The 19,704-nt window shown below is 34.7% G+C and overlaps 1 protein-coding gene across 3 annotated transcripts in view; it reads right to left on the bottom strand.

The window, feature by feature from the left end:
* LAMA2 (laminin subunit alpha 2) overlaps positions 1-19,704 on the bottom strand; it is a 652,245-nt gene that overhangs the window by 457,372 nt on the left and 175,169 nt on the right. For all 3 annotated transcript variants that reach the window (XM_054558144.2, XM_054558145.2, XM_054558146.2), the window contains exon 3: positions 14,928-15,040. In XM_054558144.2, coding sequence (XP_054414119.2) covers positions 14,928-15,040 — 113 coding nt within the window. The remainder of the gene's footprint in view (positions 1-14,927; positions 15,041-19,704) is intronic.

Genomic DNA, 19,704 nt, shown 5'->3' with positions numbered 1-19,704 from the left:
TTAAGAATCCAGTAAATGTATGTAATAGAAATTGAATCTAGCAGAAAAAAGGGATTATTTATACCAAACAACAGGTCACCCAGAAAATGTACAGACTGAGAAACCTCAAAAGAAGAGAAGACAAATGAAAAGAAGCCACAGAATACATAATGAGCACGGCAAACAGTCTAGCAGGGATGTGACTGAAGTCTCAGGGACAGTGGAGAGAAAGAATGGACAGTAACAACATTCGAGAAAATATCGGCTAAGAATTTTCCCAAATTGGTGAAAGACATTGATCCACAGAATCTAGAAGCTTTTGAATCCCAAGCAGTATTTATACAAATAAAATCATTCCTAAGTACATTGTGGTAAACCCCTGAACACCAAAAGCAAAATAAAAAAAAAATAGCCTTCAATGGAGTGAAAGGAAAAATGATCTTGTTTCCAAGAACCAGCAATAAGACTTTCCACTTACTTCATGATAGAAATAATGAAAAACAAGTAATAATGATAGGATATATTTAGAGTGCTGGAAACAAAACAAAACAAAATAAAATTCCAACCAGGCAAGAAATTCTACTTTATACTCACTGGAAAGTAAGTCTCAAAAGTAAAGAAAAGTGAAAAAACAAACAAAGAAAAGATGAGAGATTTATCACTAGCAGGCCTTCATTTAAAAAAGGCGGAAAAGAAATGGGATACTTTCTTGATGGAAGTATACTAACAGAAATAAATAAAGTATACTAACAAAAAATAAACAAAAAAAGTTAAAGGTGTTTAAAATTAGATGAATACTGCATGTTTATGATGGTAACAATTACTTCCTATGGAGTTTAATATATACATAGAATTAAACATATGAGAACTGTAGAATTAAATCTGATGGGGAGGTGGGACTGAGGTAAAGTATTACAAAGTTCTGATAAATGAAGGATGCAAGTTACCATATTTATGGTAATTAGTATGAGTAATAAAAGACTTCACAGAGGACAAGCTAATGAAAGAAGAAATGGAATAATTAAATAGGGAAAAATCTTTAGTATTCCAAAATTAAGAAAGTTATGAGGAAGAAAAATAAACAAAAGACAAACAGAAAACAGATGAGAATATGGTAATTTGAATCCATATATCAGTATAGTAACACAAAATGTAAATGAATTAAGTATCCAATTTAAAGGAAAAATTATTAGATTAGTTAAATAAACAATTCAAATTTATGCTGCTCACAGAAGATACACCTTAAATGTAAGTACACTCAACATATGAGAAAACCTATATCATGCAAACACAGAAAAAAAAGGAAGCTAGTGAATCTATATGCAAAAGTACACTCTAAAGATAGAAGTACTGCTGGCACATGGTACTGGTACCAAAACAGAGATATAGATCAATGGAACAGAACAGAGCCGTCAGAAATAATGCCACATATCTACAACTATCTGATCTTTGACAGACCTGACAAAAACAAGAAATGGGGAAAGGATTCCCTATTTAATAAATGGTGCTGGGAAAACTGGCTAGCCATATGTAGAAAGCTGAAACTGGATCCCTTCCTTACACCTTATACAAAAATCAATTCAAGATGGATTAAAGACTTAAATGTTAGACATAAAACCATAAAAACCCTAGAAGAAAACCTAGGCATTACCATTCAGGACATAGGCATGGGCAAGGACTTCATGTCTAAAACACCAAAAGCAATGGCAACAAAAGCCAAAATTGACAAATGGGATCTAATTAAACTAAAGAGCTTCTGCACAGCAAAAGAAACTACCATCAGAGTGAACAGGCAGCCTACAAAATGGGAGAAAATTTTTGCAACCTACTCATCTGACAAAGGGCTAATATCCAGAATCTACAATGAACTCAAACAAATTTACAAGAAAACAAATTTACAAGAAAAAAACAAACAATCCCATCAAAAAGTGGGCGAAGGACATGAACAGACACTTCTCAAAAGAAGACATTTATGCAGCCAAAAAACACATGAAAAAATGCTCACCATCACTGGCCATCAGAGAAATGCAAATCAAAACCACAATGAGATACCATCTCACACCAGTTAGAAAGGCAATCATTAAAAAGTCAGGAAACAACAGGTGCTGGAGAGGATGTGGAGAAATAGGAACACTTTTACACTGTTGGTGGGACTGTAAACTAGTTCAACCCTTGTGGAAGTCAGTGTGGCGATTCCTCAGGGATCTAGAACTAGAAATCCATTTGACCCAGCCATCCCATTACTGGGTATATACCCAAAGGACTATAAATCATGCTGCTATAAAGACACATGCACACGTATGTTTATTGCAGCATTATTCACAATAGCAAAGACTTGGAACCAACCCAAATGTCCAACAATGATAGACTGGATTAAGAAAATGTGGCACATATACACCATGGAATACTATGCAGCCATCAAAAATGATGAGTTCATGTCCTTTGTAGGGACATGGATGAAATTGGAAATCATCATTCTCAGTAAACTATCGCAAGAACAAAAAACCAAACACCGCATATTCTCACTCATAGGTGGGAATTGAACAATGAGAACACATGGTCACAGGAAGGGGAACATCACACTTCGGGGACTGTTGTGGGGTGGGGGGAGGGGAGAGGGATAGCATTGGGAGATATACCTAATGCTAGATGACGAGTTGGTGGGTGCAGTGCACCAGCATGGCACATGTACACATATGTAAGTTACCTGCACGTTGCGCACATGTACCATAGAGCCTAAAGTATAATAATAATAATAATAATAATAATAATAAAAAGAAAAAAAATTAAAAAAAAATAGAAGTACTGCTGGCAGTAGTATTAAAAAGGTGGTTAATACAAAAGAGTTAATACAAAATTTAAATTATTAAATAATCCTAAATTTGTATGTCTCATTTAAAAGTCTCAATATATATATAAATATAACTCACTGATATATTTGTAGTACTGCAAGCAACAACTATAGAATCTGCATTCTTTTCTTTGCTTTTTTTTAGACAGGGTCTGATGTCCAGCTCTGTCACTCAGGCTGGAGTGCAGTGGCGTAATCTCGGTTCACCACAACCTCTTCCTCCTGGGTTCAATTGATTCTCCCATCTCAGACTCCAGAATAGCTGGGACTACAGGCACACACCTGGCTAATTTGTTTTAGAGTTTTTTGTTTTGTTTTTTTTTTTTTTTTGGTAGAGATGAGGTTTTACCACATTGCCCACACTGGTCTTGAAATTCTGGGCTCAAGCCATCCGCCTGCCTTGGCCTCCCAAAGTGCTGGGATTACAGGAGTGAGCCAGGGCAACGTGTCCACATTGTTTTCAAGTCACTGCCATATGTTAGATGAAAACAAGTCTCAAAAAGTTTAGTCTCAAAGAATTGAAAATATACTGACCATAGTGGAATTAGTGAGGAAACGAATAACAACAAAAACAAAACGATTAGAAAAACACTCAATCGTTCAGAAATTAAGCACTTCACGTCTATATAACTCAGAGGCCACAGAAAAATTTACTATGAAAATTAGAATATATTTTAAAATAAATGATAATGAAAAATACAATATATCAAACTTGTAGGAGGCAACTAAAGCCCTATGTAGAGGCAAATTGTAGGCTTTAATAAATATATTAGGAAAGAAGAACTGAAATATTAATAACATAGGCATCAATTTCAAGAAGCTAAGAAAATGTAGTAAACTAGAATAAAAAATAACGAGAAGTAAAAAGCAAGACATATAGGAGCAGGATTCAATACAATATAATAATTTCACGATAGAGAAAATCAATCAAGACCAAAACTGGCTATTTGAAAAGACTAATGAAATTATGAAGACCTATTAAAGCTGTAAAGGAAAAACAAAGGTTACACAACAATATCTGGAATAAAAGAAGGGCATCACCACAGATCATTGTAAATTAAAAGATGATAATGATATATCACTAACAACTCATGTCGATATATTTGAAAAATTAGGGAAGTGGATCGATTTCTTGAAAAGCCCAACTCAACTAAACTGAAAATATAAGAAATGAAAACTCCAGTGAGTCCTACATTTACTATAGATATGGAATCTGTGACTAAAACCCATACATAGAGAAAACTCCTAGATCAAATGGCTTCACTGGTGAATAGAAGTTAGAATACTGGTTACTATTAGGGGAGAAGGCAAGATAGTGATTGGAAAAGGCATGAGGGAAGTTTCTGGGTTGCTGGTTATCTTTGTCTCAGTAGTAGTTACTTGGGAAGGTTCATTTAGCAAAAATTTTCTCAGACTTTTATTTGTCACCTTTTCTGAGTACATGCTTCACTTAGATACACACAGATCCACTGAAAATGCATGTTTCGTTAAAAGACCAACACTGCCAAAATAGACAAAACACCAAAACTTCACTATATGCTATTAATGAGACATACCTAAAATGGAAAGTTGCAGAAAGGTTGAAATTATTAAAAGAATTAAAAACTGTAAATAATAACAAAACAAGATTGATATAAGTAAAATAATATCAATCAGAAAAGCTTTTAAGGAAAGAGCATACTAGTAATAAGTAAGGTTACTTCTTGGTTAAAAATTTAAGTAATCTGGAGGATATCATAACAACAACAGAAGAGTAAAGAAGCTGTTACAAAAGAGTTTCAATGCACAAGTGACACTTTTGAAGCTTTCTCCATAGAAATATTAATGTCCATAAAGTACTAAAAATATATTAAGTAAAATAATGTTCTTAGGTGATATACAAAGTGAACCTCATAGGTATCATTTCAATATCCAGTAATTAAAGTATTTTTGAGCTTTTGTTTTGTTATTTTCCATTTTTCCCATTACAACTCTAGCCCACTTATTCTCCATTCACCATTATTTTCAATGTGGAAGACCAAAAGTAATATTTTCCGAGTATCACCTAAAGAGCAGCAGTGTGCTATGCTCTTTGCCTATATCACATCACTTTATCCTTATAATATCCCTCATAATAAGGAAGTGGGCCTATTTGCTCCATTTTACACATGACCAAATTGAAGAGCATAAAAGTGGGACAAGTTACCTAAGGTAAATGTACTAACGCATAAGACATAGGTAAAGAAATGGAATCTGGGCACAATTATAGCTCCTCCTTTCTCCTTAGTCTCACTCCAGCCTTTTTTGACATATTTGTATTTTAGAGATTTGGGTAATATTGGAAACATATCTATGAATCAAAACATATATGCTGTCTCACAATTCAAATATGTAGTCAATTTCTAGAAAAAATCTTATATATAGGTACATATAAATACATATAGCTAATACATTAGTACATATAATTAATATAATTGTATATAATTATATATTATACAATATTATTTATCATATTCTTATTATATTGTATGTAATTATATATTATACAATAGATTATATATATTTTGTATATTTTATTATATAATATAATCATACTTATTTACAATTATATTAGTTCTATGTACTAACACATTATTCTTGTACAATTATATATATAATAAAAAATAAGAAATGAAACTTTCCTCATACCCTCTCCCAGTCATTATCTTCCCTCTCCTTGTAACAATAACCAGTATTCTAACTTCTATTCACCAGTGAAGCCATTTCACACAAGAATTTTCTCTGTGCATGGGGTTTTTAGTCGCAGTTTCAAGATCTATAATAAACATGGTCTCTTCCTTATTTTGTAATTCCTTATTTAAAAATAAATAATATAATTGTTTTTAATTTATTATTTTTAAATAATATAATTGTATATTAGTTATATATAACAAATATGATATACAGAAGCATAATATGTAAGTAAAAATTTAAACTCTAAGAATAAAATTGGAAAATACATAGTATTCCACCAAAAGGATGAAATGTGGATGTTTTGTGTGTGGAAGTCATCAGGCAGCTGTGAAAACTGCCCACATTCAATCTATTTTAGAAAGTCTTGTTCAGACTTTCCATAACAGAATTCATGTGGTTTCAACATTTTAACAGCTCTTTCTTCACAGATTTTTTAACAGATCTCCTCTCCATGTATTATTGTTCTTTTTTTTTAAATAAACAATCATCTAATTTATTCCATGACTTCAAGAAGCATTTTCTAGGGCAGTCATCTTGACTCTATTTGAAATAGGATCTGGGTCTCCAAAATGTTTACATTTTCATGATATTGCTAGAATTTGGTTTATCAACATTTTAGATCAAAATACATATCCTACATTTACACTCTTGTTTAGACAGCATCATTGCATGGCCTTTTTTCCCTTTCTTTTATACTAACTTTTGTTCTATGAGGAAAAAATACAATGTCAAGTAAAAAAAAAAAAATGACAGTCCCAGACTTCTCTGTTACAAAAGAAGAGTTAAAATAATTAACATCTCTTTTCCTAAATAAAGCTGTAAGTGTGGTAAAGTCACATAGTGACAGATATGACTGAAATTTAGAATATGCTTAAAAGCAGAGTAAGAACATGCATAGGAACTGGAGGAAAATTTACTTCACGCTTTCTATAGACTGAATGTTTCTGTTCCCCTAAAATTCATATGTTGAAATCCTAACCCCTAATGTGATGGTATTAGGTGATGGGGATTGGGGAGGTAATTAGGTCATGAGGACAGAGCCCCCAAGAATGGAATTAGTACCCTTATAAATGGAACCCCAGAAAGCTTATTTGCCCCTTCTGCCATGTGAGGCTACAGCAAGAAGAAGGCCATCTATGAACCAGGAAGCAGACCCTCACCAGACATTGAATCTGCCAGTGCTTTGATCTTGGACGTCAAGCCTCCAGAACTATGAGAACTAAATTGCTGCAGTTTATAAGCCACCTCATCTGGTACTTTGTTATAATAGCCCAAACAGACTAAAACAATGCCATTCAACCTTAAAGGAAATTTCATAAATTAGAAAAAGTGCAGTGTGTTTTATCATAAGAAGCACAGTGAAATCGCTTAATCCTTTAATTCTCAGATTCAATAAGATTCTTAAATTATGGATTGGTGGTTTGTATTAGTTATTCATTCAATCATTTATTAACTTAATACAAACTCATTGAATTCTTCCTATATGTTGGGCACTATTCTAAGTGCTTAGAAAGCAATGATTACAAAAACAAATAGCTCCACGCACATAAAAATTGCATTTAGAAAGATAAATATTCAACTAAACAGTAAAATGTACATAGTAAGTTAGATGGTGATATATTTTATGGAGAAAAATAAAGCAGGAAAGTGGTTTAGGAAGTGGACAGGCTGGGGGCTGCAATTTTAAATAGAGTTGTCAAGGAGGCCCTTGTTGAGAAGGTAACACTTGAGTAAAAGCCAAAAGGAGGTGAGGAAACAGGCTACATTGAAATTGCAGAAAGTAATTCTAGACATAAGAAATATCAAGTGCAAAGGCCCTGAGGCAGGTGTGAGTGTTCAAGACATAGCGGGATGACCAGCTGGGCAACTGAGGAAGAGAGATCAGATGAGACCAGAGATGAAAAGAGGTGAGGAAAAGGTCCTTAAGGCCTTGTGGATCATTGTGCTTTTCCCACTGAATGTGATGGAAAACCAGTAGAGACTTTTAGCGGAAAGTGTTGTGTGATCTGTACTAATAAGATTTCCACTTTTAATGGAAAGTGTTATGTGATCTGTACTAATGAGATTGCTGTGACTGCTGTGTTGAAAGCAGACCAAAGGGTAGACAAATGGAAACCAATTAGGATGAACATTTTCTTCAATGTAGACACCAAAGCTAGCTGTCACCTTTATTAATGATTTTAAAAGTCAGCACAAATTCATTTAAAGGGAAAATATATTTTCTAATTAACCACAGATTCTATTTGTGATACTGAACAAATGATCTTAAAAATCTATATACAACTAAAGCAGGTAAAGAACTGTGATTTTAATTATATTCTGTTGTACTTAAACAAGGTATATCCAGGTAAGGTATAATCTACATTTGGAACATGTATATTATAATCTCTTCTGTGTTAGTTTTGTATTCACCAATTTAGCAGTGACCCAAATAGTACCAAAAAAATAAATTCAGTGATTTGAAGAGCAGCCATGTTGATTGTTTCCCTGGTTATCCAGATGTGTTTCAGTTTAATGTAATCTCATTTGTCTATGTTTTATTGTGTTTCCTGTGCTTTGGGGTTTATATCTTTAAAAAATCATTGCCCAGACCAATGTCATGGAACTTTTCCCCTGTGTTTTCTTTCAGTAGTTTTACAGTTTCAGTCTTTAATTCATTCAGAATTTGAATGGATTTTTTATATGGCGTGAGATAAGGGTCTATACTCATTCTTCTGCACGTGGACATCTACTGCTCCAAACACCCTTCGTTGGAGAGACAGTTCAATCCCATTGTGTGTTCTTGGCATCTTTGTCAAAAATCAATTGACCATAAATGCTTAGATTTATTTCTGGGCTCTTATTCTGTTCTGTTGGTCTATGTATCTGTTTTTAAGTTAGCAGCATACTGTTTTGATTACTACAGCTTTGTACTATATTTTAAAGTCAGATAGTGTGATGCTTCCAGCTCTGTTCTTTTTGCTCAAGATTGCTTTGGCTATTCAGCACCTTTTGTGGTTCCATAAAATATTTAGGATTTATTTTTATTTCTGTGAAAAATGTCATTGGAATTTTGACAAGAATTGCACTGAATCTATGGATCACATTGAGTAGTATGGACATTTTAATAATATTAGTTATTCCACAAAACACAGGATGTTTTCCCATTTATTTGTGTCTTCAATTTCTTTCATCACTGTTTCACAGTTTTCAGTGTACTGGTCTTTCATCTCTGTATTAGTCTGTTTTTACACTGCTGATAAAGACATACCTGAGACTGTGCAATTTACAAAAGAAAGAGGTTTAATTGGACTTTTAGTTCCACGTGACTGGGGAAGCCTCACAATCATGGTGGAAGGCAAGGAGGAGTCCTGTCTTACATGGATGGCAGCAGGCAAAGAGAGAATGAGGAAAATGCAAAATCAGAAACCCCTGATAAAACTACCAGATCTCATGAGACTTTTCACTACCATGAGAATGGCATTGGGGAAAACACTCCCATGATTCAACCACCTCCCACCAGGTCCCTCCCACAACACATGGGAATCATTGGAGTACAATTCAAGATGAAATTTTGGTGGGGACACAGAGCCAAATCATAGCAATCCTCTTGGTTAAATTTATTACCAAGTTTTTTATTTTTCTTTTAGCTATGGTGAATGGGATTATTTTATTGATTTTTTTAAAGATAGTTCCTTGTTAGTTTATGGAAATGTTGCTAATTTTTGTATATTGATTTTGTATCCTGCTAATTTACAGAATTTGTTTATTAGTCCTAACAGTTATTGTGGTGGAGTCAGGATTTTCTATATATAAGATTATGTCATCTGCAAAAAGAGACAGTTTATCTTTTTCTTTTTCAATTTTGATGCCAATTTTATCTCTTTTCTTGCCTGATTTCTCTGGCTAGGTCTTCCAGTATTATGCCAAATAGAAGTGGTGCAAGTGGATATCCTTGTCTTATTCCTGATCTTAGAGAAAAACCTCTCAGCTTTTCACCATTGAGTGTGATGTTAGCTGAGGATGTGTCATATAGTCTTTATAATGTTGACGTACATTCCTTCTATAGCTAATTTGTTGACAGCTTTTATCATTAAAGAACGTTGAATTTTGTCAAATGTTTTTTCTGCATCTATTGAGATAATCATATGATTTTTGTCCTTCATTCTACTAATGTAAGGTATCACATTTATAGATTTGCAAAGGTTAAACCATGGCATCCCTGGGAGTGATCCCACTTGATAACAGTGAATGATCCTTTTAATGTGCTGCTGAATTTGGTTTGTTAATATTTTGTTGAGGAGTTTTGCATCTATGTTCATCAAAAATATTGATCTGTAATGTTCTTTTCTTATAGTGCCTTTGGCTTTGGAATCAGGCTAATGGCTGGCCTCATAAAATAAGTTTGGAAGTATTCCCTCATCTTCAGTTATTTGGAGGATTTTGAGAAGGATTGGTATTAGTTCCTTAAATGTTTGGTAGAATTCAGCAGTAAAACCATCAAGTTCTGGGCTTTTCTTTGATAGGGTATTTCTTTTTCCTGATTCAATCTCCTTACTCTTCATTGATCTGCTCATGTTATCTATTTCTTCATGATTCAGTGTTGGTAGGTTATGTGTCTAGGAATTTTTCCATTTTTTTCTAGGTTATCCAGTTTGTTGGCATATAATTGTTGAAAGTAGTCGCTTATGATCCTTTGTATTTCTGAAGTATCAGTAGTAATGTCTCCTCTTTCAATTCTGATCTTTTTTCTTAGAAAGTTTAGCTAAAGTTTTGTCAATTTAGCTTATCTTTTCCAAAACCCAAGTGACAGTTTTGCTAATCTCTTCCATTGTTTCCCTAGTCTCTATTTCATTTATTTCTACCCAAACCTTTATTATTTCCTTCTTTGTGCTACTTTTAGGCCTAGTTTGTTCTTTCTTTTTTCTTTTCTTCATTTTTTTTTTTTCGGTTTCTTGAAGTGTAACCTTAGGTTGTTAATTTTAGATCTTTCTTCTTTTTGACATAGGTATTTATTACTATAGCCTTTCTTCTTAGAACTGCTTTTGCTTCTTCTTATCAGTGTTAGTATATCCATTCTCATTTGTCTCAAGTTATTTTTAAATTTCTCTTTTAATTTTTTCTTTATCCATTGGTTGTTTGGGAGTATGTTGTTGAATTTCCATGTATTTGTGAATTTTTCAAAATTTCCTCCTTGTACAACACATCCTTTAATCAGTAATCAGGAATCAGTAAGAAGAGCATGAGGAAAGAATTGACATGAAAGAATAATGACCTTCCTTCAAGACTGAAAATTGGATCACCTTTAATATGTTTAAATGATTGTTAAAACTTGAATATATAAAGTATTTCCATGTATTTTATGTTTTATTATTGCAGAAATGTTTAACCATTACATTAATGATTCTAGGCTTTAGAAAAAAATCTTTTTATACTATTCACACGGATTCTAAAAGTACAGTAATATTTGCATAGAAATACTAGTTTATCCTCCTCCTAAAACATAAATTCCAGTTAAAACTGTTAACTTGCCCAAACAAATTTTTCTCTGCAAGATCAGTGAATAAAATATTTAGGTTAAGTATATGTGGAGTGTGATCTCTGTAGCTGTAAGATCATCTTGTTTGGTAAACGCATTCTTAGTTTTGAGGGATAGACCAGGAAGAGAGGTCAATTGCTTATCGGGAGAAGAAGGCTCCTAGTTAAGACATGAGCTTAACTAATTAATGGCATTCCTGGATTAGCCAGGAGTGAGTATCACCTCAATACGTGTTTGAAAAGTCTACTGAAAAGCTGCCTCCCTCTGTTTTACCCCACTTGGCAATCGGCTTTCTTCTGAAACAAATCAAAGGGCATGACTGAGATAATGGCCAGATTTTAAAAGAAATAAATAAAATCAGACATAATGACATATTCTGGTGAAATCTGGTAGGCAAAAGACTAAAATAGAATGTTTTAGACATCTTATTAACGTTTGAGTCCCTATTACTGTCTCCTTTAAATTGTTGTATATTTTTGTTCGCGATTATATTGAGTTTTTATATACATGTCACTGGAACAGTTAAGCTTTTCTTTAAGTTCATGCTGACTCTAGATCCTTTTAATAGCTGTAATTGTGAGATGGAATTTAGTTGCTATATTGCCATTATCATTATTTTAATTTTCTTGCCAAGATATTGTAATATTTAGTCTGCTAATCTAGAAGTTGAGGCACAGCATGATTAAATCACTTGTTCAAAATATGCTATGAGTAAACAGAATGAGAAAAGTTAATAATGCCTTGGTAATACGTATCTAAGAACAATCTACTCATAAAATAAGTAGCTACTTTCTTCCAAACAAATTGCTATTTTTTCTAGTGCTTATCTTGAATGTTAAAATATATTTAAAAAAACCCACTGTAATCTATAGTGATTTAATCAAATAAATGCAATAGTTTCTGCTATGTTTAAGATACTAATTTATAAAAATGTGTCACAGAGGAGCCAAGCATTTATCAACAACAATACTGGCACTTGTTGAAATTTATACAAAAGAAGAACTAATAAATGGTCAAGCCTCTTGCTGAATAAATGACAAACATTTAGTGATATTTACCTATTCATTATAACTTTACTGCCCTTTACTCCCAGTTGGATAATAGCTCATCTTATTTCGAATGACCTATTAATCCTTCATGCTGTAGGTAGAAAAGACAGAAGCTTTGCCATTTTAGAGGCACACTAGAGTATACTAGAAAATGAGGGTTCTAGTCCCCTGCTTTATAACAAAACAGGTTGTTGGCTATATTATCCCATAGAAGCCAGGAGAAGATAGTGCAATATTTCTTGAACCTGAACTACATTTGGAGCCCTTGAAAATATATAATAAAAATTATCCTGAGCTCCCTAGGATTATATCTTCAGATCCCCATTAGAAAAGACTAGTGTACTTTGGGTCTGGATTCATACTATTCATGTTGCCCCAGCCCTGCCCATAATAAGCTTTAGAAAGAAGGCCAAGTCACTGAACTTTTCTAAAGCACAGTGTTCTTCAACTATGCAATAGGAATATTAATATTAGCTGGCTTATTCAGGATTATTGTGAGGAGTTACATAATAACAATGTCCACATTTTCTCTGTTGCCAATGCAGTACAATATACCATCCATAGCTGAATAAGTATTATAAACACGTCTCACAGCTTGTTATTCCAAAGCCTGAGGCCAAATGAGAAGTCTGAAGCTCTTTCTTGTCTGAGAAGTTCTATCACGAAACTTGATTACAAAACCTGTTTAACTTTTCACATCATTAAATAACTGACTAAATTAAAATCTTGAGTCAAGTAGAAATAAGGATTTATTACATTTTTATAGATTACTTGAATTCCCCTTCTTTTACACACACAGTAGGTTGATTTTCAGGAAATAGAAAGCTGGAATAAATAAGGATATGGACGGACACCATCCTGGAATATGGGACAATTTGAACACATATCCTCTGTACCAATTACACTTGGTGAATTTCAGACTTTGGAGTCAAGTAGACCTGGGTTATATACAGAATTCTGGCACTTTGTTATGATGAATGAAGCATAAAATATGTCTTGGCATATTCATTCATCTTACCTCCATTAAACTAAATGGGAGGAAGAGAAAACAGTAAGACAAATCCACATAATTCTTAAGATGCTGTGTGGGAATGGATGAGTGAGTATGCAAAGTAAATTTAGGAAAATATCAATGATATCACTGAAAAATAGGCTTTCAGGTAAACTCTTTGACTTGCTGAGTTGATAAAAACAGGCAAGTTAGAAACGATTTAGTAAAAACTTGTGGTTGCACCATCCAGTTATAAATTAGGAGGGGAAAAATGCTGCCATGTTTGATAACAGGTAAATAATATTGCTGTTGAGCTCAAAGAGTAGTATAAGTGATTTGTGCAAATTTTATTAATAATTGACTCCATTGTTCTATGTGCAATCTAAAAGAATAAGTGGAGAGTAAACCAGAACAACAAAGCATCACTATTTATTGATTGCCTGTCCCTGGAGATGACCTGAGTCAATGCACAGCAGACTCACTCTTGATTGGGAGACTAGACTTTCAATGATCACATGAAGGGGGAGAACTCTTGTGACCAATAAAGGACCAAGTTGTCTTTATCAGGAGCGGTATGCAGTCCATTTTAAGGCTAAGATCCCCAGGGTATTCATGCACAGGATTAATTTTCCTAAAGCATGATTGATCAGTGTGGTAGCTTGCCCTGCCTTTCTCTGATAGTGCTCTGAGACTTCCTGAGAAATATTATTAACTCAGGACTGACATTCAGCTGCTGTATATTAGTGAAGGTAGAAATAAGTCCATGCCATTTGGTGATATAAGCTGCAGCACTGAGCCCCTGCTGCCACCAGTTCCTCATATCCCGAGGAGGCCCATATGGGTAGAAGGCAGGTCTACCGTGTAACCTGCCAGCTTGTTTGCTCCAGCCAGCTTTCTGTGGCTCTTGAATATATGCAGCCCTCACCAAAATGAACCTAGACACTGGAGGAGGGAGATTGTACTCAAGCTGGTGGCAAATGGCATCCATTAGGAAAATGTCTTGTGCTGATCTAGCCCACTGGCTGGGGCTTCCCCACACAGTGACAACTTATAAAAACCATGACCTTTACAGTGTATGGTGTCTGTCATTAACTATCCTGACCATCACCCCTGCACATCATTTAGGCATACAAATAGGATGGAATGTGGCATTTGTCCACTTTCCATCCTAATTGCAAGCCTAAATAATTTGAGGTGCTGGCGATTCCTGATTAATAACTTCAGCCTGACCTGAATATTGTGAAGAGAAGGAAGAAAGAGATTAAGCATAGAAGGCACCCAGGCCTATGCAAGACAAACTTGAACAACTTCTGGCATCAATTTTGTATAACTATAAAGCTTGTTACTTCATTTAGTCACCCAAGTTTAATTTGAAAGCAACTGTCACAGCTTTCTCAACTCTCAGTAATGAGAGGCAATTTGCTCAAGAGCTTTGTTATCCAAGAACCTTTAAGTGCACACACCATCAGCACAGTGCGAGCTGTATTATTTTAAAAGTTAAAAATGATACTATTATACTTTTGTTATGTAAAATTTTATTGATCCATATTTTCATCATTAAGTCCAGCTAGCTAAAACAGAGTTACCACCTAATTCATTTCTAAGCTCTTCACATGCTTCCATTTGAGTTGTGCTTTAGAATTAAATGCCGAATACTTTTAAATAACAATATGCCATATGAATAGGACCCTTCGTTCATCTTATCAAGAAAACAATGGAGAGTGATAAGAAAGAGTATCCTTTCACCCACAAACCACTAACTAAACAAATAGCAAATGTAAAATGCGATTTCAAAAGTAGAAATGACAAAAAAAAGAGGAACTATACCTGCTGTAAATCCAGTGTAATTGTCACATAATGGTATTCGATTCCATTCTTAATACTGGGACTCTGCCACCAAGTGTTCTTTCCATCAATAGCATTTGTAATCGGGTGTCTCTCTATTGAGTTAGCAGCATCATGTGAAAGGAGGAAGAAAAGATCATATAACTAATTTATAGCTTTTTCTTTATAGTAAAAAAAATAAAACTGTTAAAACAATTATCATGTGAATATCAAACATTAAAATAATACAAAAGGAGAGTAATTCAGATTCTCAACAGAATTTCTTCAATGACAGCTGTCTCATAGCACCATACAAGGTAGCAGGAAATGTTTAAATGCTTAGGCTGCAGGGGAACGAGCTGGTCAGCACTCTGGCCATCAACCAAAATGGGCAACTTTAAAGGTAACTACAGAAATTAAGTGTAAAGATATAATGTTAAAATCTAATTGACTTGTCAATCATTCAAAAAAGCAACAACTAACTATTGAGACAGCTCTAGTATGCCATCAACCTCGTTAACAGAAACATAAAATCCTGACTTGTGGTTGAAAGATACTTGAACACTTGCCCTTCTGACACATTCATTATTATTAAGATATAGGGAGTCCAATATGTATCTGGTTTTAATATAAAATGCTGTTAAATTCATTCTATGAGATATTGAGGCTCAGAAACCAACACCTGAAAATATAGCATCCTGGTATGCTGATTATTTTAAATTAAAAGCTCTTGGAGACCAGCAAATGCTGAAATAAGTTTTATTCTGATACTCCCGTATCTACTTACAGTCTGATCCCACCAGGAAGAAAAGTTTCCTCTGGCCCTCTTCCTAAGTTCTCATTAATTTAACTCATTTCACATGAAGAGAGACTGAAGTCTGTCAGCACACCTGAACAGACTTTTGTTACAAACCACTATCTGCTCTGTGGGCCCAACCGACTTCATCCCAGGCCATTGTATGTTCTTGAATTCCCCTAAAAATCATTTACTATTTTGCAAATTGCCATATTTTCCCCATCTTCCCTCCCCCGTGAAGAAGGGTATATCTACATCTATGCCCCCATTGGGTTATTGGGTAATCATCCTCCTGTGATTCTTCCATGCTATGCATGCTAAAATACATTTTGTATGCCTTTCACCTATCAAGCTAACTTTTTTCAGCTGATTTTTCAGCAAACCTTCAGAGGGCAAAAGGGAATTTTTCCCTTGGCCCTTACAGAAGCTTTTTGCAGCCAGTCTTTAACTTGCCAATTTTCTATCACTATTTAATAATATGAGAGACAACCCAAACCTCTCATCCAGCATTTGTCTGTTGCCATCATCACTAACTCTAGTGGAGGAATCTTTACAATAATGGCAAGGAAGGAGATGATGGCATATGAAACTCCATCCTACCAAAAAACCACAGATCTTCCCTTACTTTCACTCCAGACATATGAGAACCAATTGTGAAAATCAAAAGGGAGATTAGAGATAGAAAATGGGAGGCGTGGCAACCCCACAGACCTGTGACCTTTGTTGCAGCTCCCTTCCTTCTTACAATCTTCAAAGCTCACAGTTTCTCATTTCTCCCATTTTAGCTCCACATGTCTCACAAGAGCAGCCACTACTCCTGGGCTGCCAAGCCCTCGTTGCATTTTGGTTCTCAGTCATTGGCTCTTGTCTAAAATCTTTGCTCCTCATTTTCCAAGTGATATAAGGTCTTTTTCTTTCTCCCTCTCTAAACAGGCCTTGTTCATGCATGGGTGAGGATGGCAGGAGTGGAGGTTGTTGATGATCCTGTTTCTATTCCCAAGGCTGCAGTAAGGGCACTTAAATTCCTCACATCTCACTAGAAAGTTGGCACATTTGCCCATAGAAATGTAAACAAAGTGGAGGTGAGCTTCCCTGTACTCCTGTGTTTATTATAGATTAAGGATGCTTTCGGGTGTCAGTCTTGAGAATTTCATAAAACTAATTATCTGGGAAGATGTTTCAAATGAGTGGCTTATGAATGACCTTTTAGATTAGAACACAATCCTTTTTAAATTTGAAGGAATACCTCACATAATGAACAAATCACATCACTATTAGGAACAAACATGGACTCTCAATTTTCCTACCTAATATTGCAATCTAGCTATGTATTCTAATAATAATGGTGATGAAAGAGAGGGGGACCATGAGGTGCTGGCACACGGGTAGCTGATATTCCTCCTGGCTCCACCACTTAGTACGTAACTGACCACAGACAAATCACTTCAACATTATGTGTCATCTCTGATCTAGGAATAACAAAATTCCGCTCACAGCAGTGGTTTCCAGATTCATAATTTTCAGAGAAAAATATGAAATTAAAAATAAATGTGTGATTGATTTGTGAAATTGATATAGGAGTTCTAGCTCTTAGTTTTTCCAAGTAATAATAACCTCCAATATATTTCTATCATTTAATAAAGCATCATTATTATTTCATGAAACAAAGGGCATTTAAAAACCATCAATAGTTTTTAAAAACCATAATATCAAAATGGAGGACAATTATTTAAATTGTATCCTTTCTATTTTTATGAAAAATGTGGAAAGTTGTTCTCATTTTCTTACTTTGCCATGGACCAGTGAGAACATCTTGGATGTGAACCCTATATTCACAGGGTTACTGATGAACAGTATAACCGTGAGCATTCTAACCATTATTATGCATATACATAAAATAAATGATACATCTATTCAAAATGTACACTGTTCTGAATCTTAATTAGAGACAAGTTGCACTTGGTAAAACATTTGAAAAAACAATAAAAATAAAGCAAAACTAAGTCCTCAATGCAATAGGAATCTGATAGAAAGTAAAATCATCTTTAAAAGAAAAATTTTATTAAAAGCTGAATATTGGCCAGGTGCAGTGGCTCACGCCTGTAATCCCAGCACTTTGGGAGGCTGAGGTGAGCAGATCACCTGAGGTCAGGAGTTCAAGACCAGCCTGGCCAACACAGTGAAACCCCATCTCTACGAAAAAAAAAAAAAATAGCATGGGCATGGTGGCGGGCACCTGTATTCCCAGCTACTTGGGAGGCTGAGGCAGGAGAATCGCTTGAACCCAGAAGGTAGAGGTTGCAGTGAGCCGAGATCAAGCCATTGCACTCCAGCCTAGGTGACAGAGTGAGACTCCATTTCAAAATTTAAAAAGCTGAATATTCACTAAATTTGGCATTTTCAGATTTGTGAAGATTTTTATTACATATTAATTTATAATTAATATATAATAAACTGTCATAACATTTACTGAAAACATAAAGGCTATGTTTTGAGCTATTTATGGTATGATAGTCCTATTCCAGATATGGATATTCATATCGCAAATCTTAATATGACTGTACAAGACAGGGCAAAAATACTTCATTGTTATTGGTAAATTTTTTAATTCAACTTAACAGCTGGCTGGACTTTATTTTCCACCAAATCATCATGTTAGCAGTCCACAGAGATGAGGCTTCCTGTCTCATTAATGAAAAGTAAAATTTCTGAATATATTTAAATGTTAGCGTTAGTTAAATTGTTCTTTTGAAGCTAGGGAAGATGTCAGGTCTTTATGATGACAGCAAATATCAGAAGCATAACTAAATACCAAATAAATGACCCTGGTGACATAAGGGGGTGCTGAAATTGGCATATGGGGAATCAAAACCATAAATGAAATATTGTTGGCACTTATTCTGAAGAAAAATAAATATCACAGAAAACATTTCCCAAACATCCTCCTGAATCTTTTTTACAGATTGTGCGTTTAATATGTGATAGAAAAACACACACATACAACCCCATTTCTAAATCAAATTCATGGCTCTTACGTAATTGTGAGAGAAGTTGTCTAATTGGAAATTGTGGTATCTGCCACCTCAGGTCAAATTGATAAGAGACTGAGTCACAAAAAGGAGGACTGGGAGATGAATCAACAATTAACCATAATCCCTATTATGAAAGTTTAATCATAATTAATTTGCAAATACTGATGAATTGTTGGCAAAGTTCCCTTATTTAAAAGGAGATAGAAACGTATAACATCCTCAACAGGGATAAATATGCAAGTCAATCCAAGGGCTAACTGCATCTGAAAACTGGATAGGGAATCGCTGATGAGGTAAACCTTTCAAACTGCTAGTTTTTAATTGGGAAGCAAAGTCTATTAACAGTCAGAAAGTTCAAGGTTCGTTTTCTTTGCAGGGTAATTAACTGCGGACCTTCCATATTTATTCTCAGAGTTCACTGAATTTGTGGAATTTTATCATCTGTTGCTCCAACTTTTACTAAAATATATTCATGCAGTTGATTGCTAGATTTTTACTCTTGTGGGGTTTTATTCTTTCTAAATTTCTAGTACCAAAGCATTATCTGGAAATGTGGAATGAATCTGGTCATTTAAAAATAATCATGCAGGCCGGGCGAGGTGGCTCACACCTGTAATCCCAGCACTTTGGGAGGCCAAGGCAGGTAGGTCACGTGAGGTCGGGAGTTCAAGACCAGCCTGGCCAACATGGTGAAACTCCATCTCTACTAAAAATACAAAAAAATTAGCCAGACGCAGTGGTGCACGTGTGCAGTCCCAGCTACTCAGGATGCTGAGGTTTGAGAATCGCTTGAACCTGGGAGGCGGAGGTTGCAGTGAGCCAAGATTGCGCCACTGCACTCCAGCCTGGGCGACAGAGTGAGACTCCATCTCAAATAATAATAATAATAATAATAATAATAATAATAATAATTAATAATAATAATGTAAAGTAAATCCAGACTGTGACTGGT

The sequence above is a fragment of the Pongo abelii genome, chromosome 5, assembly GCF_028885655.2.
Source record: "Pongo abelii isolate AG06213 chromosome 5, NHGRI_mPonAbe1-v2.0_pri, whole genome shotgun sequence".
In the NCBI taxonomy this organism is placed as follows: Eukaryota; Metazoa; Chordata; class Mammalia; order Primates; family Hominidae; genus Pongo; species Pongo abelii.
The sequence above is the reverse complement of the archived record's forward strand: the minus strand, read 5'-3'. Positions and strand labels throughout refer to the sequence as shown.